This window comes from Ipomoea nil, unplaced genomic scaffold (genome assembly GCF_001879475.1).
Source record: "Ipomoea nil cultivar Tokyo-kokei standard unplaced genomic scaffold, Asagao_1.1 scaffold0327, whole genome shotgun sequence".
Classification (NCBI taxonomy): Eukaryota; Viridiplantae; Streptophyta; class Magnoliopsida; order Solanales; family Convolvulaceae; genus Ipomoea; species Ipomoea nil.
Window position 1 is genome coordinate 1436927 of NW_017616755.1, and position 27567 is coordinate 1464493.

The 27567-nt window shown below is 46.2% G+C and overlaps 1 protein-coding gene across 1 annotated transcript; it reads left to right on the plus strand.

The window, feature by feature from the left end:
• The first annotated feature begins 3594 nt into the window (after nucleotides 1-3594).
• On the plus strand, nucleotides 3595-4113 carry LOC109171671. Its single transcript, XM_019320742.1, has one exon. The coding sequence runs from the start codon at nucleotides 3595-3597 to the stop codon at nucleotides 4111-4113; it is 519 nt and encodes a 172-aa protein (XP_019176287.1).
• The last annotated feature ends 23454 nt before the right edge of the window (nucleotides 4114-27567 follow it).

Here is a 27567-nt window from a genome sequence, read left to right on the forward strand (position 1 = left end):
AGTTTGATATTTCGGGTACCGTTCGTAGGTGGTATAAGTCTTATATATTGCATGCTAGTTGAATTGGTATCCCACTGGCCTAGGTGTAAGAAGTATGAACCCCTTAGGATCACTCTTAGTATGTGGATGATCATGCATAGGTTTCGTTATACGATTTCTCCCCCTCCCAATGTGCTAATGTGGGCTGCATGTGCTTGCTATGTGTTATGTGTGCATGATTCCCCAATTCGGTTGCGATCGAATTGGTTATTCCTGAGCTGCGGTTCAGAAGCTGGCTGCGGTCGGATTTACACTCTTAGGCTGCGGTCCACCGTTTGGTTGCGATCAAACGTTTCTACATGAGCTGCGGTTCATATTTCCTAGCTGCGGTCAGATGACATACTCTTGGGCTGCGGTCCACTGTTTGGTTGCGATCAAACACTATGATGAGCTACGGTTCATCGGTCGGTTGCGATCGACCCCTCCGTGTTGCGATACGGGACAGGGTGCTGCTGACCCTCATGTATGGGCATGCGATTGGTCCTGTGGCGCCAACAAAGTGTGCTATGTGATGAGATATGGACGGTTTGATGTTATGATTGTTACGAAGGCGTGACCATAGGACACATGCTAGTTAACTATATATGCTTGGTTATGATTATTGTGCTTATCTATATCTGTGCCCTACGTTGAGAATTGTGTGTGCTTGGTTATGTCTGTTGGTTGTGCTTATCCCTCTCTATCGAGTCTATTCCCTGTTTTGAAAGCTAGAGTCTCTTAGGATATATCTTCATGCTTCGAAATGGTTTTCATATATCTATGTATATATCTATATGTATTGGATTTCAACGCGTTGGAGTGGGTTACCAGCATCTCTCGCTGAACAGATATATTTGGCTTTCAGGCACAGAAGAGTAGACACTGGAGCGCGCTAGAACCATGGAGCGTAAAAGTAGATAGTTTCCCCCTTTCGGCCTGCGTGCCATGCTTATGCTTTTACCATGTTGAGGATATTAGTTAGTTAGCCTGTGCACCTGAGTTCTCTAGCTCAGGTGTGGCATAGCACCCTGTACTTTTTATATTATGTTTTGGGATTTAATGAGAACTTACCTTTATTATATTAGTTTCAAAAGTTTTTAGAATTTCGGGGTGTTACAAAGTTAGTGTCCATCTTGAAGATGAAAATGCACGTGGAGAAGGGACACGAGATCTTCTTATGTTCAGTTGAAAACCTGGAAGCTAAAAGGGACGTAGCTCAAGCCATACCTGTAGTATGTGAATTCCTTGATGTCTTTCCCGAAGAGATTCTGGGAATGCCTCCTTCAAGAGAAGTTGAGTTCTCAGTGGACCTTATACCGGGTACAGCGCCCATATCCAAAGATCCCTATCGTTTAGCGCCCAAGGAGATGCAGGAGCTGAAGATTCAGTTGCAAGAGTTATTAGAAAAAGGCTACATCCGGCCGAGTACGTCACCGTGGGAAGCGCTGGTGTTGTTTGTAAAGAAGAAAGATGGAAGCATGAGATTGTGCATCGACTACCGCGAGCTGAATCAAGTCACAATAAAAAACAAGTATCCACTACCGCGAATAGACGATTTGTTTGATCAACTCCGAGGTGCCGGGGTTCCGGACGCGCTACGGCCACTACGAGTTCACGGTGATGCCGTTCAGATTAACCAACGCACCAGCAGTGTTTATAGACCTAATGAATTGTGTATTCAAGCCCCACCTCGATGACTTTGTGATCGTGTTTATCGACGACATCCTTGTGTATTCTCGGGATGAAGAAGAGCATGTGGGTCATCTTCGGACAGTGTTGCAGATTCTGAGAGAAAAGCAGTTGTACGCCAAGCTTTCGAAGTGTGATTTTTGGAAAGATTGCGTAGAATTCTTGGGCCATGTGATAGACAGCAGGGGAATATCGGTAGATCCGGATAAGATTTGGGCGGTGAAAGATTGGACTGTGCCGATGACCGTGGCGGAAGTAAGAAGCTTCTTGGGTTTAGCGGGTTACTAGCGAAGGTTTGTGTTGGACTTTGCTAAGGTGGCTCAACCGTTGACAAAGCTGCTGAAGAAATATGTTCCCTTTTAATGGAATCAAGCTTGCGAAATAGCGTTTCGAGAGTTGAAAGAAAGGCTCACGACCGCACCAGTGCTAATCCTACCATCCAGAACAGAGGGGTTCGAGGTATACAGTGATGCATCTAAGAAAGGACTAGGTTGTGTGTTAATGCAAAATGAGAGAGTAATAGCTTATGCATCGCGACAGCTTAAAGTACACGAAGAGAATTATCCCACGCATGATTTGGAATTGGCACCCGTAGTTTTCGCTTTGAAGATTTGGAGTCATTATTTGTATGGCGTACGTTGCAAGATCTTTACGGACCGTAAGAGTCTCAAGTATATCTTTACCTAGAAGGATCTCAATATGCGTCAGAGACGGTGCTTGGAACTCATTAAAGACTAAGAGTTGGATATCCAATATCACGAAGGAAAGGCAAATGTTGTGGCGGACGCTCTGAGCAGGAAGTCCAAGCATGCCGTTAGTTCCATTTGGGTGGTGGCTGACGAGCTTTGCAAGGAATTTCAAAGGATGAACCTAGAAGTGGTGGAACAGGGTGAAGTTGAGTCGGAGACCCGTCTTTTCAACCTAAGAGTCATACCTACACTTTTGGAGGAAATCAAGGCGGTACAATGGAAGGATGCTAGCTTGATGAAAGCAAGAGAGGACCTAGGAAAGGGAAATGGGGGACTGTTTAAGTTGTCCACGGATGGGGAGTTGAGGTACGAGGGCCGTCTATGTGTACCTACATCATGTGATCGGTTGAAACGTCAGATTTTGTAAGAAGGCCATAATACCCCCCTATTCCGTACATCCTGGTGGCGACAAATTGTATAAGGACGTGAAGAAGCTTTTCTGGTAGCCTAACATGAAGAAGGAGGTGGTGGAGTTTGTGAGCAGATGCTTGACTTGTCAGAAGGTGAAAGCGGAGCGTTGCAGAGTCAAAGGCTTAACATAGCCGTTGGAGGTTCCACAAGGAAAATTGAACTCCATATCTATGGACTTCATTGGGGGCTTGTCGGCAACCCGTTCTGGTAAGGATAAAATCTGGGTAATAGTGGACCGCTGGACCCAGACCGCGCGCCTTATCGCGATGAACGAGACATGGACAATGACGCAGTTGGCCCAATCCTATGTTAGTCAGGTAGTGAAGTACCATGGAGTGCCAAAGGATATAGTCTCCGATCGGGACCCAAGGTTTTTGTCACAGTTTTGGCAGTCCTTGCAAGCTGCTTTAGGGACCAAGCTAAATCTCACTACCACCTTCCATCCGGCCACAAACGGACAAACAAAGAGGACTATACAGACTATCGAGGATATGTTGAGGGCATGCATGCTGGATTTTCAAGGATCATGGGAGGACCACCTAGACTTAATAGAGTTCTCCTACAACAACAGTTATCACTCAAGTATTCGCATGGCTACTTATGAAGCTCTTTGCGGTCAAAGGTGTCGCAGTCCGTTGTGTTGGGAGGTTGAGGTCAATCCGGTAGTCTTGGGACTGTGCAGTTCTTGCTTGATACCGCGGAAAAGGTTAAACAGATTTAGAGTAGGATGAAAGCGGCACAAGATCGTCAAAAGTCCTATGTCGACCGAGCAAGAAGGCAAGTAGAGTTCGCCGTGGGAGATAAAGTTTGGCTAAGAGTATCGCCCTCTCGGGGAGTGATGAGGTTTGGAAGGAAGGGCAAGCTAAGCCCCCGTTTCATAGGACCTTATGAGATACTTGAGAGGGTTGGGAACCTAGCTTATCGGTTGGCTCTACCTATGGAGTTGGAGCGAGTCCATAATGTTTTCCACGTATCACAGCTTAAGAAGTACGTCCACGACCCGGCACATGTTCTCCCACCGGAAGTGATCCCTTTGGACGATGATATGTCTTATGAAGAAAGACCGCTCAAAATCTTGGATTTCAAGACCCGGGATACGCAAAGGAAGTCGGTGAAAATGGTAAAGGTTTGGTGGTCACATCATGGAGTTGAAGAAGCTACTTGGGAGTTCGAATCAACCATGTGGGAGCGTTATCCAGAGTTGTTCTCGTCAGGTTCCTGGTCCTACCGTTTGTTAGTTGTTTGATGCTTGCTTTGTATGCTTGTTCTTGCTTGTTGTTTTGTTGCATAGTTAGTTTTGTAGTTGGTGTTTTGAGTTAGTTGTTTAGTTCTTAGTTGTTGGATAGAAATGGGTGTTTGTGTTGGGGCTAGAGTTCGTTATGCTCAATATATCCGGTTGTCTAACTCTTGCCAATCCTTGTTTTGAATCCTTTCTTACTTTGAAATCTTGTGGGATCTTTTGGATTGCATGATTAGTGGTATGGGAAACTAGTCACCAAGGTATTGCAGTGGTCCTCGTGGTGGCCATGACGTGATTATGAAGTTGTGACCTGTGTGTCAGGTTCACGTATTTTGGGAAAGGTGTGTGTCGCCGAGGCGTGTGTCGCCATGTGTGTGATCGGTACCCTCATGTACTATGAAATCGGTGGTCTCGTTGGTGGTCGTTGGTGGGAGACGACGGTCCCAGGAGGGAAGAGGTTGGACTTAGTTGTACAGGGGTCCTGGAGGTAATGGTTGGAAGAAGATATAAGGTTGGGGGTAGCCATAAGGTTGGAACCGGGCATAAGGAAGGCATATCAACTCGTGATGGGTGATGTCACGACGTGTAACACCCCCGAAAAACAAGACCTAAAAACAAGTCTTAACACATGCAGATTAACAACAAAACTAGCATAGCAAAAGATAAATGGAAACTAGATAAAAGAAATCCAAACAGGGGTGTTATGCCACGTATACCACACTGGGTAACGCTAAGGCGACTGCATCGTCTGCGTCAGCTGATGGAGATTCTGGGCGAGTTGCTCGTTTGTCGGGGTCTCTGGGGAGCGAGCGCGAGGACGAGGAGTCATCGCACTTCTGCTACAACAACAAGGTTACCAAAAGAGCAAGCAAGCAAGCAAGACAGAAAGCAACACACATCTCACCACGCAACCTAGAGTCCTAAGTTTAACACTTATCTTCTTAAATTCGCTTAAAGGTCTCAAAAACACACTTAAACACTTAGAAAGTCTAGACTTAACTCTTCCTAGGCTCTAAACCAAGGCTCTGATACCAACTGTAACACCCCCCAAAAACAAGACCTAAAAACAAGTCTTAACACATGCAGATTAACAACAAAACTAGCACAACGGAAGATAAACAGAAACTGGATAAAAGAAATCCAAACAGGGGTGTTATGCCACGTATACCACACTAGGTAACGCTAAGGCGACAATCTGCAAGTGTATCTGTAACACCCCGTGTTACGGCCTTCAATCCCGGATTAATTATTTAATTAATCCCGTTAATAATAATTAAATATGATTTAATTATGTTAGGTTTACCTTTAATTAATTAGTGAGGTCCACCATGAACCGTGGACCCTTGCCCGAATAAGAGTCTTAAGCCTATTAGGAATAAAGGAAGTAGGCCTTTTACTATTCAGATTGGGATTAGGATTCTCTTTAATTAATATAGTCCACTATGGACCATTGACCCTTATCCCTAAAACAAGCCCTAGCCCTATAAGGAATAGAATTAGTAAACCCATACCATTCAGGCCCTAACTAGGAGTCTTAAATATATAAATAGGGAACTTAGGAGGCACCTAGAATCCCCATCACATTAATCTCTCACCACCCAAAGAGTTTCAAGAATTCCCCTAGGAGAAATCAAGAAATCAAGAAAGCTTAAAGAAAGATCCTTCATAGCCAAGGAATTAATTAAGGCTAAGAGGTAACCCATGTCTCAACAAAACCTATTTTCATAGCTATGATTCCCCCTTAGGGTTTCCCCCATATTATTGTACATTGGCGAGATATGATGATTATTATTGATGTTTGATGCGATGATCCCAAAAGGGATCTTGGTGATCTTGATATTGGGAGATTCTTGATGATTATGGAATTCTTGATGATTATATAGAGTTCTTGATGATTATGTGTTGCTCTTGATAATTGTGTGATGCTCTTGATGTTTATGTGTTATTCTTACCGAATCTTGCAATTAGAAGACGAGCCGTATACTTGTTGATATAAAAGTGATTAGAACCCTAGGTTGTATCGTATGATCTTATTCTTGGATTATCGGGTGGGGAAATTGCATGTTTGGGTGTTGTTTATATTTAGAAAAGCATGATAAGTTATGTGTCGTTCGTTTCTCGTATTTGATTCGTTAATTGTCTACGTGTTGTCGTTAATTGCGTTGTAAAGTGTCTAAGCATGGTTTCGGGTTCCACAACGGTTCCCGGGGCGTAAAGTGTGTGAAAAGAGTCAGTGGGGGGTAGGTGGGGGGTAGGGGACCCACCACCTACCCACAGCCGTGAAACACCGCCCGGCAGCGGGTGGCCGGCGGGCGGGTAGCTGCCCGCCGGCGACCCGCTGCCCGGAAAAGTGAATTCTGGCGGGCAGCCGGCGACCCGCTGCCCGGAACAAAGTGTGCTATGTGTTGTGATATGGATGAGTCGTGATTATGAGTGTCTTGGGGGATGTGACTATGGGATTTAGGTTGGGGATCGTTTATGTTGGGGTCATGATTATTGTTTATGCATTGCCTTATCTGCCCTGCCAGTTATGAACTGCATATGCTTGTTATAACTGTTGCTTGTGTCTAGCCTTATATGTCGAGTCATCCCCGGTTTTAAAGCTAGAGTTCGTAGGATATATCATCATGCTCAAAATGGTTTTCGTATATCTATATATATCTCTATATGTATTGTATTTCAACGCGTTGGAGTGGGTTACCAGCATCTCTCGCTGAACAGATATATTTGGCTTTCAGGCACAGAAGATTAAGTCACTGGAGCACGCTAGAACTTGGAGTGTAGAAGTAGATAGTTTCCGTTTCGGCCTGCGTGCCACGTTTATGAAATCATACTTTGAGGATATTAGTTAGTTAGCCTGTGCACTTGGGTTCTCTAGCCCAGGTGTGGCATAGCACCCCGAACGCTTGTATTATATCTTGGGATTTAATAAAATTCTACCTTTATTATAAGTTTTAAAAAGTCTTGAAAATCTGGGGTGTTACAGTTGGTATCAGAGCCTAAGTTTAACCCTAGGATAAGACTCTTAAAACCGGACTTTAGGACACTAGGCTTGAACTCCAGGTACTTAGGAACATAGGATTCAGGAATCTTAGGACGCGCAGTGAGATTGTGAAACCTACACATAACCTCCCCTCACTTCATCCCTCTCTAACTTAAAGGAACCTCCCCCTACGCTTACCACACCAGGTAAGGGTGAGAATAGATAAGTTTACTTCCACAACTGGGTAACGTACACTTACCCGATAAATCGCCTCGTCCTAACTCCCGTCAAAGGACTTGACAAGGACCGTGACCAAAGAAAAGGAAGATTTGGATGACTACTAAGGAAAGGCGGTGAAAAGACGTTGCATCAAGACGTCAGGACTGCTAAAAGGGACGGACTGCAATACTCACCAACCCAGGGTTAACCACGATAACCCCCGATTCAGACAAATGGCATGCACCCTCCGACAAGTTGCTTTATCTCGGCAAACCCAGGTTGCGGCTACAACAAACAGGAAGGAGAACTAGAACACTGATTAAAGTAGCGGATGAACGACACCATTAGTCGAATCCTTGGGTGCAAGGTAAGTATATCGCGACACCTTGGACCCCACCACCCCAGTTTAAAATATCATCCGCCCTGAAACCCCAGCATCTTGATACCCCTAGTTGTTGAAAACTCCCACCCCGAATCCTTAATTACCGTAAGAGCAAATTCACAACCGTCAAGACCTTGCTCACCCTTTGTTGCACCTAACCCAAACCCTCAGAAACCCTAAATTGATATGAGCATTGGAATCATCGCCCTTACTCTAAGTTCATATCCCCACTCCTTTTGGAAACCCTGTTAAAAACTGTAGAGCAGCATAAAGCCCTTACCCTGCCCAGGGGCGTGAAGAACCGACATTCATTGATCCAATATTAAAATAAGTTGTTAGATAGGAATCGGCGAAGTAGGTGGAAGTTACGAATACGTATCATCACACCCTTGCACGAAAACCGTGAAGGCGTTACAAGAAACCATAGCTGGTACGTACGCCACCGAAGAACGCCATGCGTTGACAAGAGCAGGCAAACAAATACGTTCAAGGTGTCAGGGGCCCTCGCTACAGAAAACATCGTCAAATGGGTGCAACAGGCCGAACCTCAAAGAGGATATAAAGCCTTGCTAAGAATTTCATCCACCAAGGAAGGGATGAAACCCAATAGAAAAAGAAAGACCAACCCGAAACCCCTTTGACCCTTAAGAACCCTCGGCAAGGATTAGGGGTCAAGACCTAGGGATTTGACCCACTAACCGACTGGGTCCAGACTCCTGAACATCCGAGGGGAACATGCACGGAAACCATCACGAGAATTCCCTTGGAAGCCATAGAGACGAAGGGGACTTCGACACGGGAAGAGAAGATCAAACGAAAATCTTAGAATCAAACGAAGCCAAGGAAAAGGGATCACCAGTTCGGCTGTACGTGTAACACCCCGTGTTACGGCCTTCAATCCCGGATTAATTATTTAATTAATCCCGTTAATAATAATTAAATATGATTTAATTCGGTTAGGTTTCCCTTTAATTAATTAATAAGGCCCACCATGAACCGTGGGCCCTTGCCTAAATTAGAGCCTTAAGCCTATTAGGAATAAAGAAAGTAAACCTTTTACTATTCAGATTCTGATTAGGAATCCTAGACCTAGTTATCTATTAGTAATAAAGGAAGTAGGTCTTTCACTATTCAGACTATGATTAGGATTCTCTTTAATTAATTAATATGGTCCACTATGGACCATGGAACCCAATCCTTAGTCCCAAAAGGAATAGAATTAGCAAGCCTATAATATTAGTTCCTAATTAGGACTCCTAAATATATATATAGGGGACTTAAGAGGCACCTAGAACCCCCCACACGCATAAACGCCCCACCTCCCCAAGAGAGCTCCAAGAATTCCCTTAGAAGAAAGCAAGAAAGCAAGAAAGCTTAAAGAAAGACCCTTCATAGCCAAGGAACTAATTAAGGCTAAGAGGTAACCCATATCTCAACAAAACCTATTTTCATAGCTATGATTTGCCCTTAGGGTTTCCCCCGCATGATTGTGAATGACGAATTACTATGATTATTATTGATGTTGATTTAATGATTCCATGGGGAATCTTGATAATCTTGATATTGGGAGTTTCTTGATAATTGTGATGTTCTTGATGATTAATTGGGATTCTTGATGATTATGTGTTGTTCTTGATGATTATGATGTTCTTGATGATTAATTGCTATCCTTGACGATTATGTGTTGTTCCTACCGAATCTTGCAATTAGAAGACGAATCGTATTCTTGTTGATATAAAAGTGATTAGAACCCTAGGTTGTACCGTATGCTTTGATTCTTGGATTATCGGGTGGGAAATCGCATGTTTGGGTGTTGATTATGATTAGAAAAGCATGTTAGGTTATGTGCCGTTCGTCTATCGTATTTGATCCGTTAATTGTCTATGTGTTGTCGTTAATTACGTTGAAAAGTGTCTAAGCATGGTTTCGGGTTCCACAACGGTTCCCGGGGCGAAAAGTGATGAAAAGAGTCAGTGGGGGGTAGGTGGGGGTAGGGGACCCGCCACCTACCCGCGGCAATCTCGGGTAGCTCCGGCAGCGGGCAGCCGGCGGGCGGGCAGCTTGTAACACCCCAGATTTTCAAGACTTTTTAAAACTTATAATAAAGGTAGAATCTCATTAAATCCCAAGAAATAAATACAAGCGTACGGGGTGCTATGCCACACCTGGGCTAGAGAACCCAAGTGCACAGGCTAACTAACTAATATCCTCAAAGCGTAATTACGTAAACGTGGCACGCAGGCCAAAAGGGAAAACTATCTACTTCTATACTCCAAGTTCTAGCGCGCTCCAGTGACTTAATCTTCTGTGCCTGAAAGCCAAATATATCTGTTCAGCGAGAGATGCTGGTAACCCACTCCAACGCGTTGAAATACAATACATATAGAGATATATATAGATATACGAAAACCATTTTGAGCATGAAGATATATCCTACAAACTCTAGCTTTAAAAACCGGGAATGACTCGACAGATAAGGCCAAACACAAGCAACAGTTATAACGAGCATATGCAGTTCACAACAGATAAGGCATAAACAATGATCATAACCCAACATGAACAATCCCCAATATAAATCCCATAGTCACATCCCCCAAGACACTCGTAATCACAACTCGTCCATGTCACAACACATAACACACTTTGTTGGCGCCACAGGACCAATCGCATGCCCATACATGAGGGTCAGCGCATATAGCTCTGACACGGCCCCGCAGCACCCTGCCCCGTATCGCAACACAGAGGGGTCGATCGCAACCGACCGATGAACCGCAGCTCATCATAGTGTTTGATCGCAACCAAACAGTGGACCGCAGCCCAAGAGAATGTCATCTGACCGCAGCCAGGAAAAAGGACGAACCGCAGCTCGTATAGAAACGTTTGATCGCAACCAAACGGTGGACCGCAGCCCAAGAGTATCAATCTGACCGCAGCCAGCTTCTGAACCGCAGCTCAGGATAACCAATCCGATCGCAACCGAATTGGGGTAACACCCACACATAACACATAGCAAGCACATGCAACCCATATTACACATTGGGAAGGGGGAGAAAGCGCATAACAAAACCTATGCGTGATCCATCACATACTAAGAATAGTCCTAAGGGGTTCATACTCCTTCCACCTAGGTCAACGAGATACAATTCAACTAGCATGCAATATAATAGACTCATAAACCTACGAACAGTACCCGAAACATCAAACTAGACATAGGCACGATATACAGAGTCCGTTGGGACACCACGGGGAACAGGGGAACATCAAACGGGGAAGCCGGGAACCCAAGGTGGGGGAATTTCCAGCGGGTAGCAGGTGGGTGGGGGCCACCCGCCGGCTGCCCGCCGGAAAGTACTGTTCCGGGCAGCTGCCCGCCCGCCGGCTACCCGCTGCCAGGCGGTGTTTCACGGCCGTGGGTAGGTGGCGGGTCCCCTACCCCCCCCCACCTACCCCCCACTGACTCTTTTCATCACTTCTGCGCCCCGGGAACCATTGTGGAACCCGAAACCATGCTTAGACACCTTACAACGCAATTAACGACAACACGTAGACAATTAACGGATCAAATACGAGAAACGAACGGCGCATAACCTATCATGCTTTTCTAGACATAATCAACACCCAAACATGCGATTTCCCCACCCCAAAATCCAAGAATCATAACATACGATACAACCTAGGGTTCTAATCACTTTTATATCAACAAGGATACGATTCGTCTTCTAATTGCAAGATTCTGTAAGAATAACACATAACCATCAAGAGCATCACACAATTATCAAGAACAACACATAATCATCAAGAACTCCATATAATCATCAAGAACACCATAATTATCAAGAATCTCCCAATATCAAGATTATCAAGATCCCTCATGGGATCATCACATCAAGCATCAATAATAATCATCAGATCTTGCCATTCATAGTAATATGGGGGAAACCCTAAGGGGGAATCATAGCTATGAAAATAGGTTTTGTTGAGACATGGGTTACCTCTTAGCCTTAATTAATTCCTTGGCTATGAAGGATCTTTCTTTAAGCTTTCTTGATTTCTTGATTTCTCCTAAGGGGATTCTTGGAACTCTTTGGGTGGTGAGGGATTATTGTGGTGGGGATTCTAGGTGCCTCCTAAGTTCCCTATTTATATATTTAAGACTCCTAGTTAGGGCCTGAATGGTATGGGTTTACTAATTCTATTCCTTATAGGGCTAGGGCTTGTTTTAGGGATAAGGGTCCATGGTCCATAGTGGACCATATTAATTAAAGAGGATCCTAATCATAATCTGAATAGTAAAAGGCCTACTTCCTTTATTCCTAAAAGGCTTAAGATTCTTATTCGGGCAAGGGTCCACGGTTCATGGTTGACCTTACTAATTAATTAAAGGTAAACCTAACATAATTAAATCATATTTAATTATTATTTAACGGGATTAATTAAATAATTAATCCGGGATTGAAGGCCGTAACACGGGGTGTTACACAGCTGCCCGCCGGGCACCCGCTGCCCGGAACAGTGACAGCCGGCGGGCAGCCGGCGGGTGGATCCCCACCCACCGGCTACCCGCTGGAATCTCACCCCACCCGGGACCTCGGCTTCCCCGTTTGATGTTTCTCCGATCCCCGTGGTGTCCCAACGGACTCCGTTTATCGTGCCTATGTCTAGTTTGATGTGTCGGGTACCGTTCGTAGGTTTATGAGTCTGTTGTATTGCATGCTAGATGAATTGGTATCCCGTTGACCTAGGTGAAGGAAGTATGAACCCCTTAGGACTATTCTTAGTAAGTGATGGATCACGCATAGGGTTGTTATACGCTTTATCCCCCTTCCCGATGTGTAACGTGGGTTGTATGTGCTTGCTATGTGTTACGTGTGTGTGCTACCCCAATTCGGTTGCGATCGGATTGGTTATCCTGAGCTGCGGTTCAGAAGCTGGCTGCGGTCAGATTGGTATTCCGGGCTGCGGTCAGATGACATTCTCTTGGGCTGCGGTCCACCGTTTGGTTGCGATCAAACGTTTCTATACGAGCTGCGGTTCGTCCTTTATCCTGGCTGCGGTCAGATGACACTCTCTTGGGCTGCGGTCCACTGTTTGGTTGCGATCAAACATTATGATGAGCTGCGGTTCATAGGTCGGTTGCGATCGACCTCCCCGTGTTGCGATACGGGGCATGGTGCTGCGGGGCTGTGTCAGAGCTATATGCGCTGACCCTCATGTATGGGCATGCGATCGGTCCTGTGGCGCCAACAATGTGCGTTATGTGTGTGATATGGACGAGTTGTGACTATGAGTGCCTTGGGATGTGACTGTGGGTCTCATATTGGGGATTGTTTATGATGGGTTATGATTATTGTGTATGCTTTGCCTTATCTGCCTTATCTATTGTGAACTGCATATGCTCGTTATAACTGTTGCTTGTGTCTGGCCTTATCTGTCAAGTCATTCCCGATTTTAAAGCTAGAGTTCGTAGGATATATCTTCATGCTCAAAATGATTTTCATATATCTATATATATCTCTATATGTATTGTATTTCAACGCGTTGGAGTGGGTTACCAGCATCTCTCGCTGAACAGATATATTTGGCTTTCAGGCACAGAAGAATAAGTCACTGGAGCGCGCTAGAACTCGGAACGTAGAAGTAGATAGTTTCCTTTTTGGCCTACGTGTCATATTATGCATTTACATTATTGAGGATATTAGTTAGTAGCCTGTGCACCTGGGTTCTCTAGCTCAGGTGTGGCATAGCACCCCGTACACCTGTATTACGTTTTGGGATTTAATGAGATAATACCCTTATTTTATAAGTTTTAAATGTCTTGAAAATCTGGGGTGTTACAGTTGGTATCAGAGCTTAAGTTTGACCCTAGGATAAGACTCTTAAGACCGGACTTTAGGACACTAGGCTTGAACTCTAGGTACTTAGGAACATAGGATCCAGGAATCTTAGGACGCGCAGTAAGATTGTGAAACCTACACATAACCTCCCCTCACTTTATCCCTCTCTAACTTAAAGGAACCTCCCCCTACGCTTACCACACCAGGTAAGGGTGCGAATAGATAAGTTTACTTCAACAACTGGGTAACGTACACTTACCCGATAAATCGCCTCGTCCTAACTCCCGTCAAAAGACTTGACAAGGACCCTGACCAAAGAAAAGGAAGATTTGGATGACTACTAAGAAGAGGCGTTACAGTCAGGACTGCTAAAAGGGACGGACTGCAATACGCACCAACCCAGGGTAACCATGATAACCCCCGAGTCAGACAAATGACATGCACCTTCCAACAAGTTGCCTTATCTCGGAAAACCCGGGATGCGGCTACAACAAACAGGAAGGAGAACTAGGACACCTATTAAAGTAGCAATGGAACGACACCATTAGTCGAATCCTTGGGTGCAAGGTAAGTATATCGCGACACCTTGCGACCCCACCACCCAAATTTAAAATATCATCCGCCCTGAAACCCCAGCATCTTGATACCCCTATTTGTTGAAAACTCCCACCCCGAATCCTTAATTACCTTAAGAGCAAATTCGCAACCGTCATGACCTTGCTCACCCTTTGTTGCGCTTAACCCAAACCCTCGGAAACCCTAAATTGTTATTGCCCTTACTCTAAGTTCATATCCCCACTCCGTTTGGAAACCCTGTTAAAAACCGTGGAGCAGCATAAGGCCCTTACCCTGCCCAGGGGCGTGAAGAACCGACATTCGTTGATTCAATATTAAAATAAGCTGTTAGATAGGAATCGGCGAAGTAGGTGGAGGTTACGAATACGTATCACCCCACCCTTGCACGAAAACCGTGAAGGCTTCACGAGAAACCATAGCCTGTACGTATGCCACCGAAGAACGCCATGCGTTGACGAGAGCGGGCAAACCGATACGTTCAATGTGTCAGGGGCCCTCGCTACAGAAAACATCGTCAAATAGGTGCAACAGGCCGAACCTCAAAGAGGACATAAAGCCTTGCTAAGAATTTTATCCACCAAGGAAGGGATGAAACCCAATAGAACAAGAAAGACTAACCCGAAACCCCCCTTACCCTTAAGAACCCTCGGCAAGGATTAGGAGTCAAGACCTAGGGGTTTGACCCACTAAACCGACTGGGTCCAGACTTCTGGACATCCGAGGGGAACGTGCATGGAAACCATCACGAGAATTCCCCTGGAAGCCATAGAGACGAAGGGGACTTCGACACGGGAAGAGAAGATCAAACGAAAATCTTAGAATCAAACAAAGCTAAGGAAAAGGGATCACCAGTTCGACTGCACGCCACAACCAAGCCCCAAACAGGCATAATCACTCGAAGCCAAGAGTCCTTAGCCCCTTTCCCTCCCCTTGCCAATCAAGTACCATTTCGCTAAAGAATCCGTCCTATCACTCCAAACCTCGCTCTTGATCCCTCGTTACAGACAAACCCGTACAAGGTGGAAACCTTCCTTCCTGTATTACGACCTTGGAAACATCGACCCTATCCGCCCCTCGACTTTGAAACCTAGCCTTTGCACTTCTTACACCCCTTTAAACCCAGACCAAGAAAACATAGATATATATATGTATGTATATCTACCTCTAGAACTCGTGCTTAAGGATCAATAAACATTGTAAGATGGGTCATCCTATGTATCCAAGTCCCTTTTATTGTGCACAAGGGCATGGGACTTGTCAGGACATGAATCTGTGCATTTTTGGGGTCTTTCCCGAAGGAATTGACTATTCCTAGTCACTTTCCCGCGGGTCCCCAACGGGTCCTTGACGGGACCTTGGCGGGTCCTTGGCAAGAGCTTGGCAGGCGGACGACCGCCCACCTCGCGCCCACTGGTATAATGTGCTGATTTCTTAACCCCTCATTTTATTGATTTGTGGCGCACTTGTGTGCCTCGATTGAGGAATGTGAGTCTTGGGTAAGGAACCATGGACCACCCAAACATAGCGTCCTACATCAAAAACCTAGACGCACGAGACACCATCGGGAAATCACAATCAATTACACTGCACGAGTAATTGAAATCGGATCCTACGATACAACCGACTAGGGATGTTTGGCGTAAAGGATTGCGCAAACCAAGGAGGCGAGTTGGGAACTCGTACTAAGAACCCACGAAAACCTTAAAAGTCAAAATGCTGAGGGACCGGGACTCCTCCAAACCATGGACATCGTTCGAGCGAATCAGAGGACTCCTTACAAGTTGTATAGAATCAAGAACTACGTAGCTCATGGTGCTAAGCAAAAGGGTGAAGAACACATTCGCGCCAAGACTTCAAGGGTCATTAAGGACCCACAAGGAAATGAGGTGACTCGTAAAGTCTCCGAGTCATCCCACAACGAAATTTGGTAACCGACTGCGCTTTAAAAGAAAAAGGGCACGCAAGGACACCTTCATCATTAAAAATAACACAAACAGGGCACAACAATGCCGAACCTCGGGTAAGACATGAAGTCTTACTAAGAATTTCATCCACTAAAGAGGAGATGAAATTCAATATGAAGAGAAATTCAACCCAAAGTACATCGACTCCCAAGAGACTTTAGGAAGAATTTGGGAAGTGCGCCCTAAGAGATTGGCTTGGTTGACCCAACTCGGTCAAGACCTTGGGCGCATTAAAGAAGTAAGGGTTGAATCACCACGGGAAATTCCCTCAAGAAAGAAGAGAAGGATGAAACCTTAGCCTGGGAAGCAAGGTCTAACAAGGACCTTAAAGTCAAGCAAGCACCAACACCAAGGAAGGAGGATCATCCACTCGTCGGCGCATCGTGATCAAAGCATCTAACCAGATTATTCACTTGGGATCGAGAAACCTTAACCCATACTAGCCGAATTCCTTTCCCTCCCTCGGAAAATCGGCCCCTTCCTTATTTCAAAACCCTTTCTACCCTTCAGACCCCATTCTCAATCCCATGTTTTAACGATTCCATACAAGTGGCAACCTCACAACCTAAGTTGCAACCTCGAAAACTCGATCCTCATTCCTGAATTCACTGTGTCCTCAAGTTTGAAACCCACTCTCTTAGCCCTGTAAACCAAATCGTTCCCAAAAACCCAACACACATAGGCGTGCAAGTATACAATTTCCCCGTGGAATACCTTCTCTATAGGACCACGGTTCTTCTCTTGACTCGTTAACCCTGCAATGATTTCCAAGCTTCGGGGACGAAGCTTCTCGTAAGGGGGGGAGAGTGTAACACCCCGTGTTACGGCCTTCAATCCCAGATTAATTATTTAATTAATCCCGTTAATAATAATTAAATATGATTTAATTCGGTTAGGTTTCCCTTTAATTAATTAATAAGGCCCACCATGAACCGTGGGCCCTGGCCTAAATTAGAGCCTTAAGCCTATTAGGAATAAAGAAAGTAAACCTTTTACTATTCAGATTCTGATTAGGAATCCTAGACCTAGTTATCTATTAGGAATAAAGGAAGTAGGTCTTTTACTATTCAGACTATGATTAGGATTCTCTTTAATTAATTAATATGGTCCACTATGGACCATGGAACCCAATCCTTAGTCCCAAAAGGAATAGAATTAGCAAGCCTATAATATTAGTTCCTAATTAGGACTCCTAAATATATATATAGGGGACTTAAGAGGCACCTAGAACCCCCCACACGCATAAACGCCCCACCTCCCCAGGAGAGCTCCAAGAATTCCCTTAGAAGAAAGCAAGAAAGCAAGAAAGCTTAAAGAAAGACCCTTCATAGCCAAGGAACTAATTAAGGCTAAGAGGTAACCCATGTCTCAACAAAACCTATTTTCATAGCTATGATTTCCCCTTAGGGTTTCCCCCGTATGATTGTGAATGACGAATTACTATGATTATTATTGATGTTGATTTAATGATTCCATGGGGAATCTTGATAATCTTGATATTGGGAGTTTCTTGATAATTGTGATGTTCTTGATGATTATGTGTTGTTCTTGATGATTATGATGTTCTTGATGATTAATTGCTATCCTTGATGATTATGTGTTGTTCCTACCGAATCTTGCAATTAGAAGACGAATCGTATTCTTGTTGATATAAAAGTGATTAGAACCCTAGGTTGTACCGTATGCTTTGATTCTTGGATTATCGGGTGGGAAATCGCATGTTTGGGTGTTGATTATGATTAGAAAAGCATGTTAGGTTATGTGCCGTTCGTCTATCGTATTTGATCCGTTAATTCTCTATGTGTTGTCGTTAATTACGTTGAAAAGTGTCTAAGCATGGTTTCGGGTTCCACAACGGTTCCCGGGGCGAAAAGTGATGAAAAGAGTCAGTGGGGGGTAGGGGACCCGCCACCTACCCTGTAACACCCCAGATTTTCAAGACATTTAAAACTTAATAATAAAGGTGACATCTCATTAAATCCCAAAGCATAACATAAGTGTACGGGATGCTATGCCACACCTGGACTAGAGAGCCCAGGTGCACAGGCTGTCTAACTACTATCCTCCGAAATATAAATGCATAACATGGCACGCAGGCCGAAAGGGAAACTATACTACTTCTACGCTCCAGTTCTAGCGCGCTCCAGTGCTCTAATCCTCTGTGCCTGAAAGCCAAATATATCTGTTCAGCGAGAGATGCTGGTAACCCACTCCAACGCGTTGAAATACAATACATATAGCAATATATATATAAATATACGAAAACCATTTTGAGCATGAAGATATATCCTACGAACTCTAGCTTTAAAACCGGGAGTGACTCGACAGATGAAGTCAGACACAAGCAACAGTTATAACGAGCATATGCAGTTCACAACAGATAAGGCGGATAAGGCAAAGCATAAACAATGATCATAACCCAACATGAACAATCCCCGATATAAACCCCATAGTCACATCCCCTAAGACACTCGTAATCACAACTCGTTCATGTCACAACACATAACACACTTTGTTGGCGCCACAGGACCAATCGCATGCCCATACATGAGGGTCAGCGCATATAGCTCTGACACGGCCCCGCAGCACCCTGCCCCGCATCGCAACACGGAGGGGTCGATCGCAACCGACCGATGAACCGCAGCTCATAAGAATGTGTAATCTGACTGTAGCCAGGAATTCCCATCTGACTACAGCCAGCCTCCGAACCGCAGCTCGGGAAAATGTCATCTGATTGCAGCCAGGAATTCCCATCTGACTACAACCAGCTTCTGGACCGCAGCCCAGGATACCGTCATCCGACTGCAGCCAGGAATTCCCATTTGACTGTAGCCGGCTTCTGAACCGCAGCTCAGGAATAACCAATCCGATCGCAACCGAATTGGGGCAACACGCACACATAACACATAGCAAGCACATACAACCCACATTACACGTTGGGAAGGGGAATAAACGTATAAATAAACCTATGCGTGAACCATCACCAACTAAGAATGGTCCTAAGGGGTTCATACTTCTTCCACCTAGGTCAACGGGATACAAATTCAACTAGCATGCAATATAACAGACTCATAAACCTACGAACGGTACCCGAAATATCAAACTAGACATAGGCACGACAAACGGGGTCCGTTGGGACACCACGGGGATCGGGGAAACATCAAACGGGGAAGCCGGGGTACCGAGGGGGGGAAAATTCCAGCGGGTAGCCGGTGGGTGGGGGTCCACCCGCCGGCTACCCGCCGGCCATCACTGTTCCGGGCAGCGGGTGCCCGGCGGGCAGCTGCCCGCTGCCGGAACTGCCCGGAGTTGCCACGGGTAGGTGGTGGGTCCCCTACCCCCACCTATCCCCCACTGACTCTTTTCATCACTTTTCGCCCTGGGAACCATTGTGGAACCCGAAACCATGCTTAGACACTTTACAACGCAATTAACGACAACACGTAGACAATTAACGGATCAAATACGTGAAACGAACGGCACCTAACCTATCATGCATAATCAACACCCAAACATGCGATTTCCCCACCCAATAATCCAAGAGTAATATCATACGATACAACCTAGGGTTCTAATCACTTTTATATCAACAAGAATACAATTCGTCTTCTAATTGCAAGATTCGGTAGGAACAACACATAATCATCAAGGATACCAATTAATCATCAAAAACATCATAATCATCATGAACAACTCATAATCATCTAAACCCCAATTAATCATCAAGACATCATAATTATCAAGAAACTCCCAATATCAAGATTATCAAGATTCCTCATGGAATCATTATATCGACATCAATAATAATCATCATCAATCGCCATTTACAACAATATGGGGGAAACCCTAAGGGGAAATCATAGCTATGAAAATAGGTTTTGTTGAGACATGGGTTACCTCTTAGCCTTAATTAATTCCTTGGCTATGAAGGATCTTTCTTTAAGCTTTCTTGCTTTCTTGATTTCTTCTAAGGGAATTCTTGGAGCTCTCCTGGGGCGATGGGGCGTCTAGGCGTGTGGGGGGGTTCCGGGTGTCTCCTAAGTTCCCTATTTATATATTTAAGACTCCTAATTAGGGCCTGAATGGTATGGGTTTACTAATTCTATTCCTTATAGGACTCAGGGACTTGCTTTAGGGATAAGGGTCCATATTAATTAAAGCGGATCCTAATCACAATCTGAATAGTAAAAGGTTTACTATCTTTATTCCTAATAAGCTTAAGCCTCTAATTTAAGCAAGGGTCCACGGTTCATGGTGGACCCTAATAATTAATTAAAGGGGAACCTAACATAATTAATCATATTTAATTATTATTAGCGGGATTAATTAAATAATTAATCCAGGATTAAAGGCCGTAACACGGGGTGTTACACTCTCCCCCCCTTACAAGGGGCTTCGTCCCCGAAGCCCGGTGTCATAGTCCACCCTTTCACCCCTAGACATCTCGTAGTTCGGGCTCCTGGGTAGGAGTGTGGCCCTACGTTTGTCTTAGTTGGGGTAGGCTGTACTTTTGGTGGCTTTGTGATAGAGAAGTTATGGGTGTACCTCGGTTTCCTGCGCTGGAACTGGGCGCCCCACGAGTGACCAAGGCGGCCTCGATTGCTGCCACCCTCTGATCGAGTGCGCGTGTGGTGCGAATCAAGGATTAGAACCCTTCTTCCATGATTTGGTTTTGCCGGTTGAGCTGTGCGAGAATGCGCTCATTGACCGAGCTCTCGTTTTGATCCCTCGGGTCCCTTCTGGATCGTGGTTGCACTGTCGGGTCGGGCCCGTCATCCTCCTCCTGTTCCTCATTTCCCTCCGGGCCCCCACAGTCCTGCATGGCTCGCTTGAGCTTCTTGTTGGAGATATCCAACCGGTCAACCAATTCCCGTCGTTCTTCCTCGGGCTTTTGGCAAATCTCTTCGAGGGTGAGGTAATGTCCTCCCTCGGTGTAGTAGATGTCGTTGCGGCGAAGGTTTTGGGCATTGAAAACCATACCATTGGGGGTCTTTACCTCGGTGTGGCTTAGATCCACCCCCTTTTTCTCCATGATCCAACTTAGGATCATCCCGTAGGGTAGGCTAAGCCGGTTGTTCGTTTTACAGAATTCCATGTGCTTGAGCATGAGGGCCGGCAAGTTGAACTTGATTTTGTGTTTTAGGAGGTACGCAAAGGCACACTCCAAGCTTCCCACATCCTTGCTCTTATTATTGGTGGGCAAGAGGCTATCGGTTACAATCATAACCAATATCTTTTGCTCCGCCGATAGCCATTTCCGGTGTGGTCGGGTGGCCGAGGTGAACCCATCCTCTTTCCCGAGTAAGTACCCGAGATAGTCATTGTATCCCGTGGTTTGGGTGTCAATCCACCCCTTCCGGTCGTAGTTGGACACACCCGTGGTGGTCAATTTCAAGAGCTTGGCCAAACGGCCTTCGGAAAGCACAATTTCTTTGCCGCGGACTTTGGTGGTGATCTCTACCTTGTCACCTCGTTTGGTGGCTACAAGGTGTTGATAGAACTCCTTCACCAATTCGGGGTACGTATCTCCTTTGATGGTGAGATACGTATCTAAAAGTCCATGGTGTCTAAGCATGTCAACCAATTCCGGAGAGAATTGGTCGGGTTCAAGTGTTTTACCTCCGATTACGGTATAATCGGCATTGCTCCACTCCAGGGAGCGGATTCCGAGAGGCTTCTTTGGCATGATGATGATCGCTCGTTGGTGGCGGTTTCCGGCTGCTCCTTTTTCCGGCACGGCGGCGACGGCGGTTTTCCGGCGACCTTTCCGGCGACTTTTCCGGCGGTCCCCGGCGGCGGTTCTTGCTCGTTATTGCGAAGAGCGCCGGCGAGCGTAGGTTCGACGAGAGGAGGCAACGGCGAGCGAATGACGGCAGCGGGATCCCAGGCAGCGTCGTATGGCGGTGGCAGCGGGTTGGGGCTGGGCATTCGCCGGGCGGAGGAGCGGTGGCCGAACTCGTGCGGCGGCGCGGCGTCGTGGCTGGCGGTCGAGCGTCGGCCGGCGACGGCGTGTAGCTGGGGCGGGTCGCGAGGTTGCGGCTCCTCACGGTGGCTGGCCGGTGAGGGTTTTAGGGGGGGGTCAAGAGAGAGAGAGAGAAGGGAAGAGAGTTGGGTGATTTGGGGAAGAAGGAGGAGGGTTTATGATTTGGGGATTTTGTGGGTTTTAGGAATGTAGGGGGGGTTTAACAAGGGAGTGTTCCCTTGAGGTTTCAAGAAACACTCATGGGTTAGTGGTTGGGACTTGGACTTGTAAATGTGAGGTCTAGAGTTCAATTCTTACTGGTGACATTAGGCATATCTTAATGAGGTAGTTTTTGTCCTTTTTCCCGTTTCGTCTTTTGGTGAGGAAGGGTTGGGTGGATGACATAACTTGTGTTTTACCCTCGTAGCGGAATTGTAAGTTGTACGAAACGAATCTTTATTCATAATATTTTCTAAGTAGCTAAGTTAAGTAGACATGATGCTCCCGAAGTAATTAAACTAAATAAGTGGTCGATACGATACAGGGAACGGCTACACGGGGTGATGGCTTATCTTAGACAGAATTCGCTTTCGGGACTTTCTTCGGCGGGGTCCGTATGGTCCTCGTCTTCGGGGTTTGGGTTTTCCCCTCCTAGGTCTTCTTCGTTTCCGAGGTTGGCTTGCGTTTGGCTCATGACGAATACTTTTCCGGAAGCGCCGTAGCCCCCTTGGTGACCGGTACCCCCGTGTTGTGTGGTGGTGGGACGCGGTCTTTGGGGCCGAGTGCATTGGAAGGCCTTGTGTCCTTCCTCCCCGCAGTTGAAGCATCGCCAGGGGTTGCCTGCGCAGTCCTTGCCTCTGTGGCTTTTGTTGCATCTCGGGCAAGGAAAGTTTCTTGGGTTCGCTTCGTTGCTCCCCGGGGGCGGTCTTTGGGTTAGTCGGGTTGTTTGATCTCGTGCCGATGTTGTTCCTTGACCTTTTCACCGGTGGTGCCCCACTTCCGGTGTTCCTTCTTCGCGTTTGTTCCTGAGCTCCGCGTTGAAGTAGTTGGATCCGATAGAGGTTCGCGGCACTGACGTAAGCCTCGTTGAGGGTCCGGGGCCTACTTACTACTAGTGCCTTCCGGGCTTCGAAGTTGAGGCCCGATACGAACCTTTCCGCCTTGGTCTCCTCAGTGGGGACAAGTTCGGGTGCGAAGCGTGCCAGTTCGAGGAACCGTTTATGGTACTCCACGACGGTGGCCGTCCCTTGCTTTAGATGAAGGAACTCTTCATACATGGATGCTTTTATGTGGGTTGGGTAGAACCGTTCACGTAATCGTGCCTTGAGGCTTTCCCAGTTGAACCCTGGTTCTTGTCGATGGGTGGGTCCTTCGTGGATCCACCAGAGGTCGGCCTCGTGCCCGAAGTAGAACGGGGCTATTTCTACACGACGCTCTTCCGGGCATTCTACTACCCCTAGAATCTTGTCAAGGGTCAGAATCCATTCCTCCAGGACTGCGGGGTCCTCTTCTCCGAAAAACGTGGGTGGTCGGTGATTCGAGACTTGTCGAGCGACGTCAGAGTTTGCATTCACCGGAGGCGGTGGGGGTCTGGTGTTGCAAAGGGCCGCGTCGCTTAACGCCTGCGCGACTTGTGTTAGTTGTTGTAGGGTTTGAGTCAAGGGGTCGCTGGTGGCGGCTTCCGGAGTCCTTGATTGCCTTCTGTTCGGTGCCATGCTATCGTTTTTCTGGTCAGCGTTTACAAGAATATTAAGTTAGGGTTCGACGCACTTCTGGTGAAGTGATAAGTGGGGAAGGTTTTTAGAATGGGAAAGGGCAACGTGTAGGGAAGTTATGTGTAGGTTTCACAATCTCACCGCGCGTCCTAAGGTTCCTGAGTCCTATGTTCCTAGGTACTTAGAGTTTAAGCCTAACGTCCTAAAGTCCGGTCTTAAGAGTCTTTTCCTAGGGTCAAACTTAGGCTCTGATACCAACTGTAACACCCCAGATTTTCAAGACATTTAAAACTTAATAATAAAGGTGACATCTCATTAAATCCCAAAGCGAAACATAAGTGTACGGGGTGCTATGCCACACCTGGACTAGAGAGCCCAGGTGCACAGGCTGTCTAACTACTATCCTCCGAAATATAAATGCATAACATGGCACGCAGGCCGAAAGGGAAACTATACTACTTCTACGCTCCAGTTCTAGCGCGCTCCAGTGCTCTAATCCTCTGTGCCTGAAAGCCAAATATATCTGTTCAGCGAGAGATGCTGGTAACCCACTCCAACGCGTTGAAATACAATACATATAGCAATATATATATAAATATACGAAAACCATTTTGAGCATGAAGATATATCCTACGAACTCTAGCTTTAAAACCGGGAGTGACTCGACAGATGAGGTCAGACACAAGCAACAGTTATAACGAGCATATGCAGTTCACAACAGATAAGGCGGATAAGGCAAAGCATAAACAATGATCATAACCCAACATGAACAATCCCCGATATAAACCCCATAGTCACATCCCCCAAGACACTCGTAATCACAACTCGTTCATGTCACAACACATAACACACTTTGTTGGCGCCACAGGACCAATCGCATGCCCATACATGAGGGTCAGCGCATATAGCTCTGGCACGGCCCCGCAGCACCTTGCCCCGCATCGCAACACGGAGGGGTCGATCGCAACCGACCGATGAACCGCAGCTCATAAGAATGTGTAATCTGACTGTAGCCAGGAATTCCCATCTGACTACAGCCAGCCTCCGAACCGCAGCTCGGGAAAATGTCATCTGATTGCAGCCAGGAATTCCCATCTGACTACAACCAGCTTCTGGACCGCAGCCCAGGATACCGTCATCCGACTGCAGCCAGGAATTCCCATCTGACTGTAGCCGGCTTCTGAACCGCAGCTCAGGAATAACCAATCCGATCGCAACCGAATTGGGGCAACACGCACACATAACACATAGCAAGCACATACAACCCACATTACACGTTGGGAAGGGGAATAAACGTATAAATAAACCTATGCGTGAACCATCACCAACTAAGAATGGTCCTAAGGGGTTCATACTTCTTCCACCTAGGTCAACGGGATACCAATTCAACTAGCATGCAATATAATAGAATCATAAACCTACGAACGGTACCCGAAATATCAAACTAGACATAGGCACGACAAACGGGGTCCGTTGGGACACCACGGGGATCGGGGAAACATCAAACGGGGAAGCCGGGGTCCCGAGGGGGGGAAAATTCCAGCGGGTAGCCGGTGGGTGGGGGTCCACCCGCCGGCTACCCGCCGGCCATCACTGTTCCGGGCAGCGGGTGCCCAGCGGGCAGCTGCCCGCTGCCGGAACTGCCCGGAGTTGCCACGGGTAGGTGGCGGGTCCCCAACCCCCACCTACCCCCCACTGATTCTTTTCAACACTTTTCGGCCCGGGAACCATTGTGGAACCCGAAACCATGCTTAGACACTTTACAACGCAATTAACGATAACACGTAGACAATTAACGGATCAAATACGAGAAACGAACGGCACCTAACCTATCATGCATAATCAACACCCAAACATGCGATTTCCCCACCCAATAATCCAAGAGTAATATCATACGATACAACCTAGGGTTCTAATCACTTTTATATCTACAAGAATACAATTCGTCTTCTAATTGCAAGATTCGGTAGGAACAACACATAATCATCAAGGATACCAATTAATCATCAAAAACATCATAATCATCAAGAACAACACATAATCATCAAAACCCCAATTAATCATCAAGACATCATAATTATCAAGAAACTCCCAATATCAAGATTATCAAGATTCCTCATGGAATCATTATATCGACATCAATAATAATCATCATCAATCGCCATTTACAACAATATGGGGGAAACCCTAAGGGGAAATCATAGCTATGAAAATAGGTTTTGTTGAGACATGGGTTACCTCTTAGCCTTAATTAATTCCTTGGCTATGAAGGATCTTTCTTTAAGCTGTCTTGCTTTCTTGATTTCTTCTAAGGGAATTCTTGGAGTTCTCCTGGGGCGATGGGGCGTCTAGGCGTGTGGGGGGGTTCCGGGTGTCTCCTAAGTTCCCTATTTATATATTTAAGACTCCTAATTAGGGCCTGAATTGTATGGGTTTACTAATTCTATTCCTTATAGGACTCAGGGACTTGCTTTAGGGATAAGGGTCCATATTAAATAAAGCGGATCCTAATCACAATCTGAATAGTAAAAGGTTTACTATCTTTATTCCTAATAAGCTTAAGCCTCTAATTTAGGCAAGGGTCCACGGTTCATGGTGGACCCTAATAATTAATTAAAGGGGAACCTAACATAATTAATCATATTTAATTATTATTAGCGGGATTAATTAAATAATTAATCCAGGATTAAAGGCCGTAACACGGGGTGTTACATACCCGCGGCAATCTCGGGTAGCTCCGGCAGCGGGCAGCCGGCGGGCGGGCAGCTGCCCGCCGGGCACCCGCTGCCCGGAACAGTGACAGCCGGCGGGCAGCCGGCGGGTGGACCCCCACCCACCGACTACCCGCTGGAATCTCACCCCACCCGGGACGTCGGCTTCCCCGTTTGATGTTTCCCCGATCCCCGTGGTGTCCCAACGGACTCCGTTTATCGTGCCTATGTCTAGTTTGATGTGTCGGGTTCCGTTCGTAGGTTTATGAGTCTGTTGTATTGCATGCTAGATGAATTGGTATCCCGTTGACCTAGGTGAAGGAAGTATGAACCCCTTAGGACTATTCTTAGTAAGTGATGGATCACGCATAGGGTTGTTATACACTTTATCCCCCTTCCCGATGTGTAACGTGGGTTGTATGTGCTTGCTATGTGTTACGTGTGTGTGCTACCCCAATTCGGTTGCGATCGGATTGGTTATCCTAAGCTGCGGTTCAGAAGCTGGCTGCGGTAAGATTGGTATTCCTGGCTGTGGTCAGATCACATTCTCTTGGGCTGCGGTCCACCGTTTGGTTGCGATCAAACGTTTCTATACGAGCTGCGGTTTGTCCTTTATCCTGGCTGCGGTCAGATGACACTCTCTTGGGCTGCGGTCCACTGTTTGGTTGCGATCAAACATTATGATGAGCTGCGGTTCATCGGTCGGTTGCGATCGACCTCCCCGTGTTGCGATACGGGGCATGGTGCTGCGGGGCTGTGTCAGAGCTATATGCACTGACCCTCATGTATGGGCATGCGATCGGTCCTGTGGCGCCAACAATGTGCGTTATGTGTGTGATATGGACGAGTTGTGACTATGAGTGCCTTGGGATGTGACTGTAGGTCTCATATTGGGGATTGTTTATGATGGGTTATGATTATTGTTTATGCTTTGCCGTATCTGCCTTATCTATTGTGAACTGCATATGCTCGTTATAACTGTTGCTTGTGTCTGGCCTTATCTGTCAAGTCATTCCCGGTTTTAAAGCTAGAGTTCGTAGGATATATCTTCATGCTCAAAATGGTTTTCATATATCTATATATATCTCTATATGTATTGTATTTCAACGCGTTG

Bases quoted from the DNA above. Each gene is read 5' to 3' on its own strand.
- LOC109171671 (XM_019320742.1), top strand. From the start codon at position 3,595: ATGAAAGCGGCACAAGATCGTCAAAAGTCCTATGTCGACCGAGCAAGA.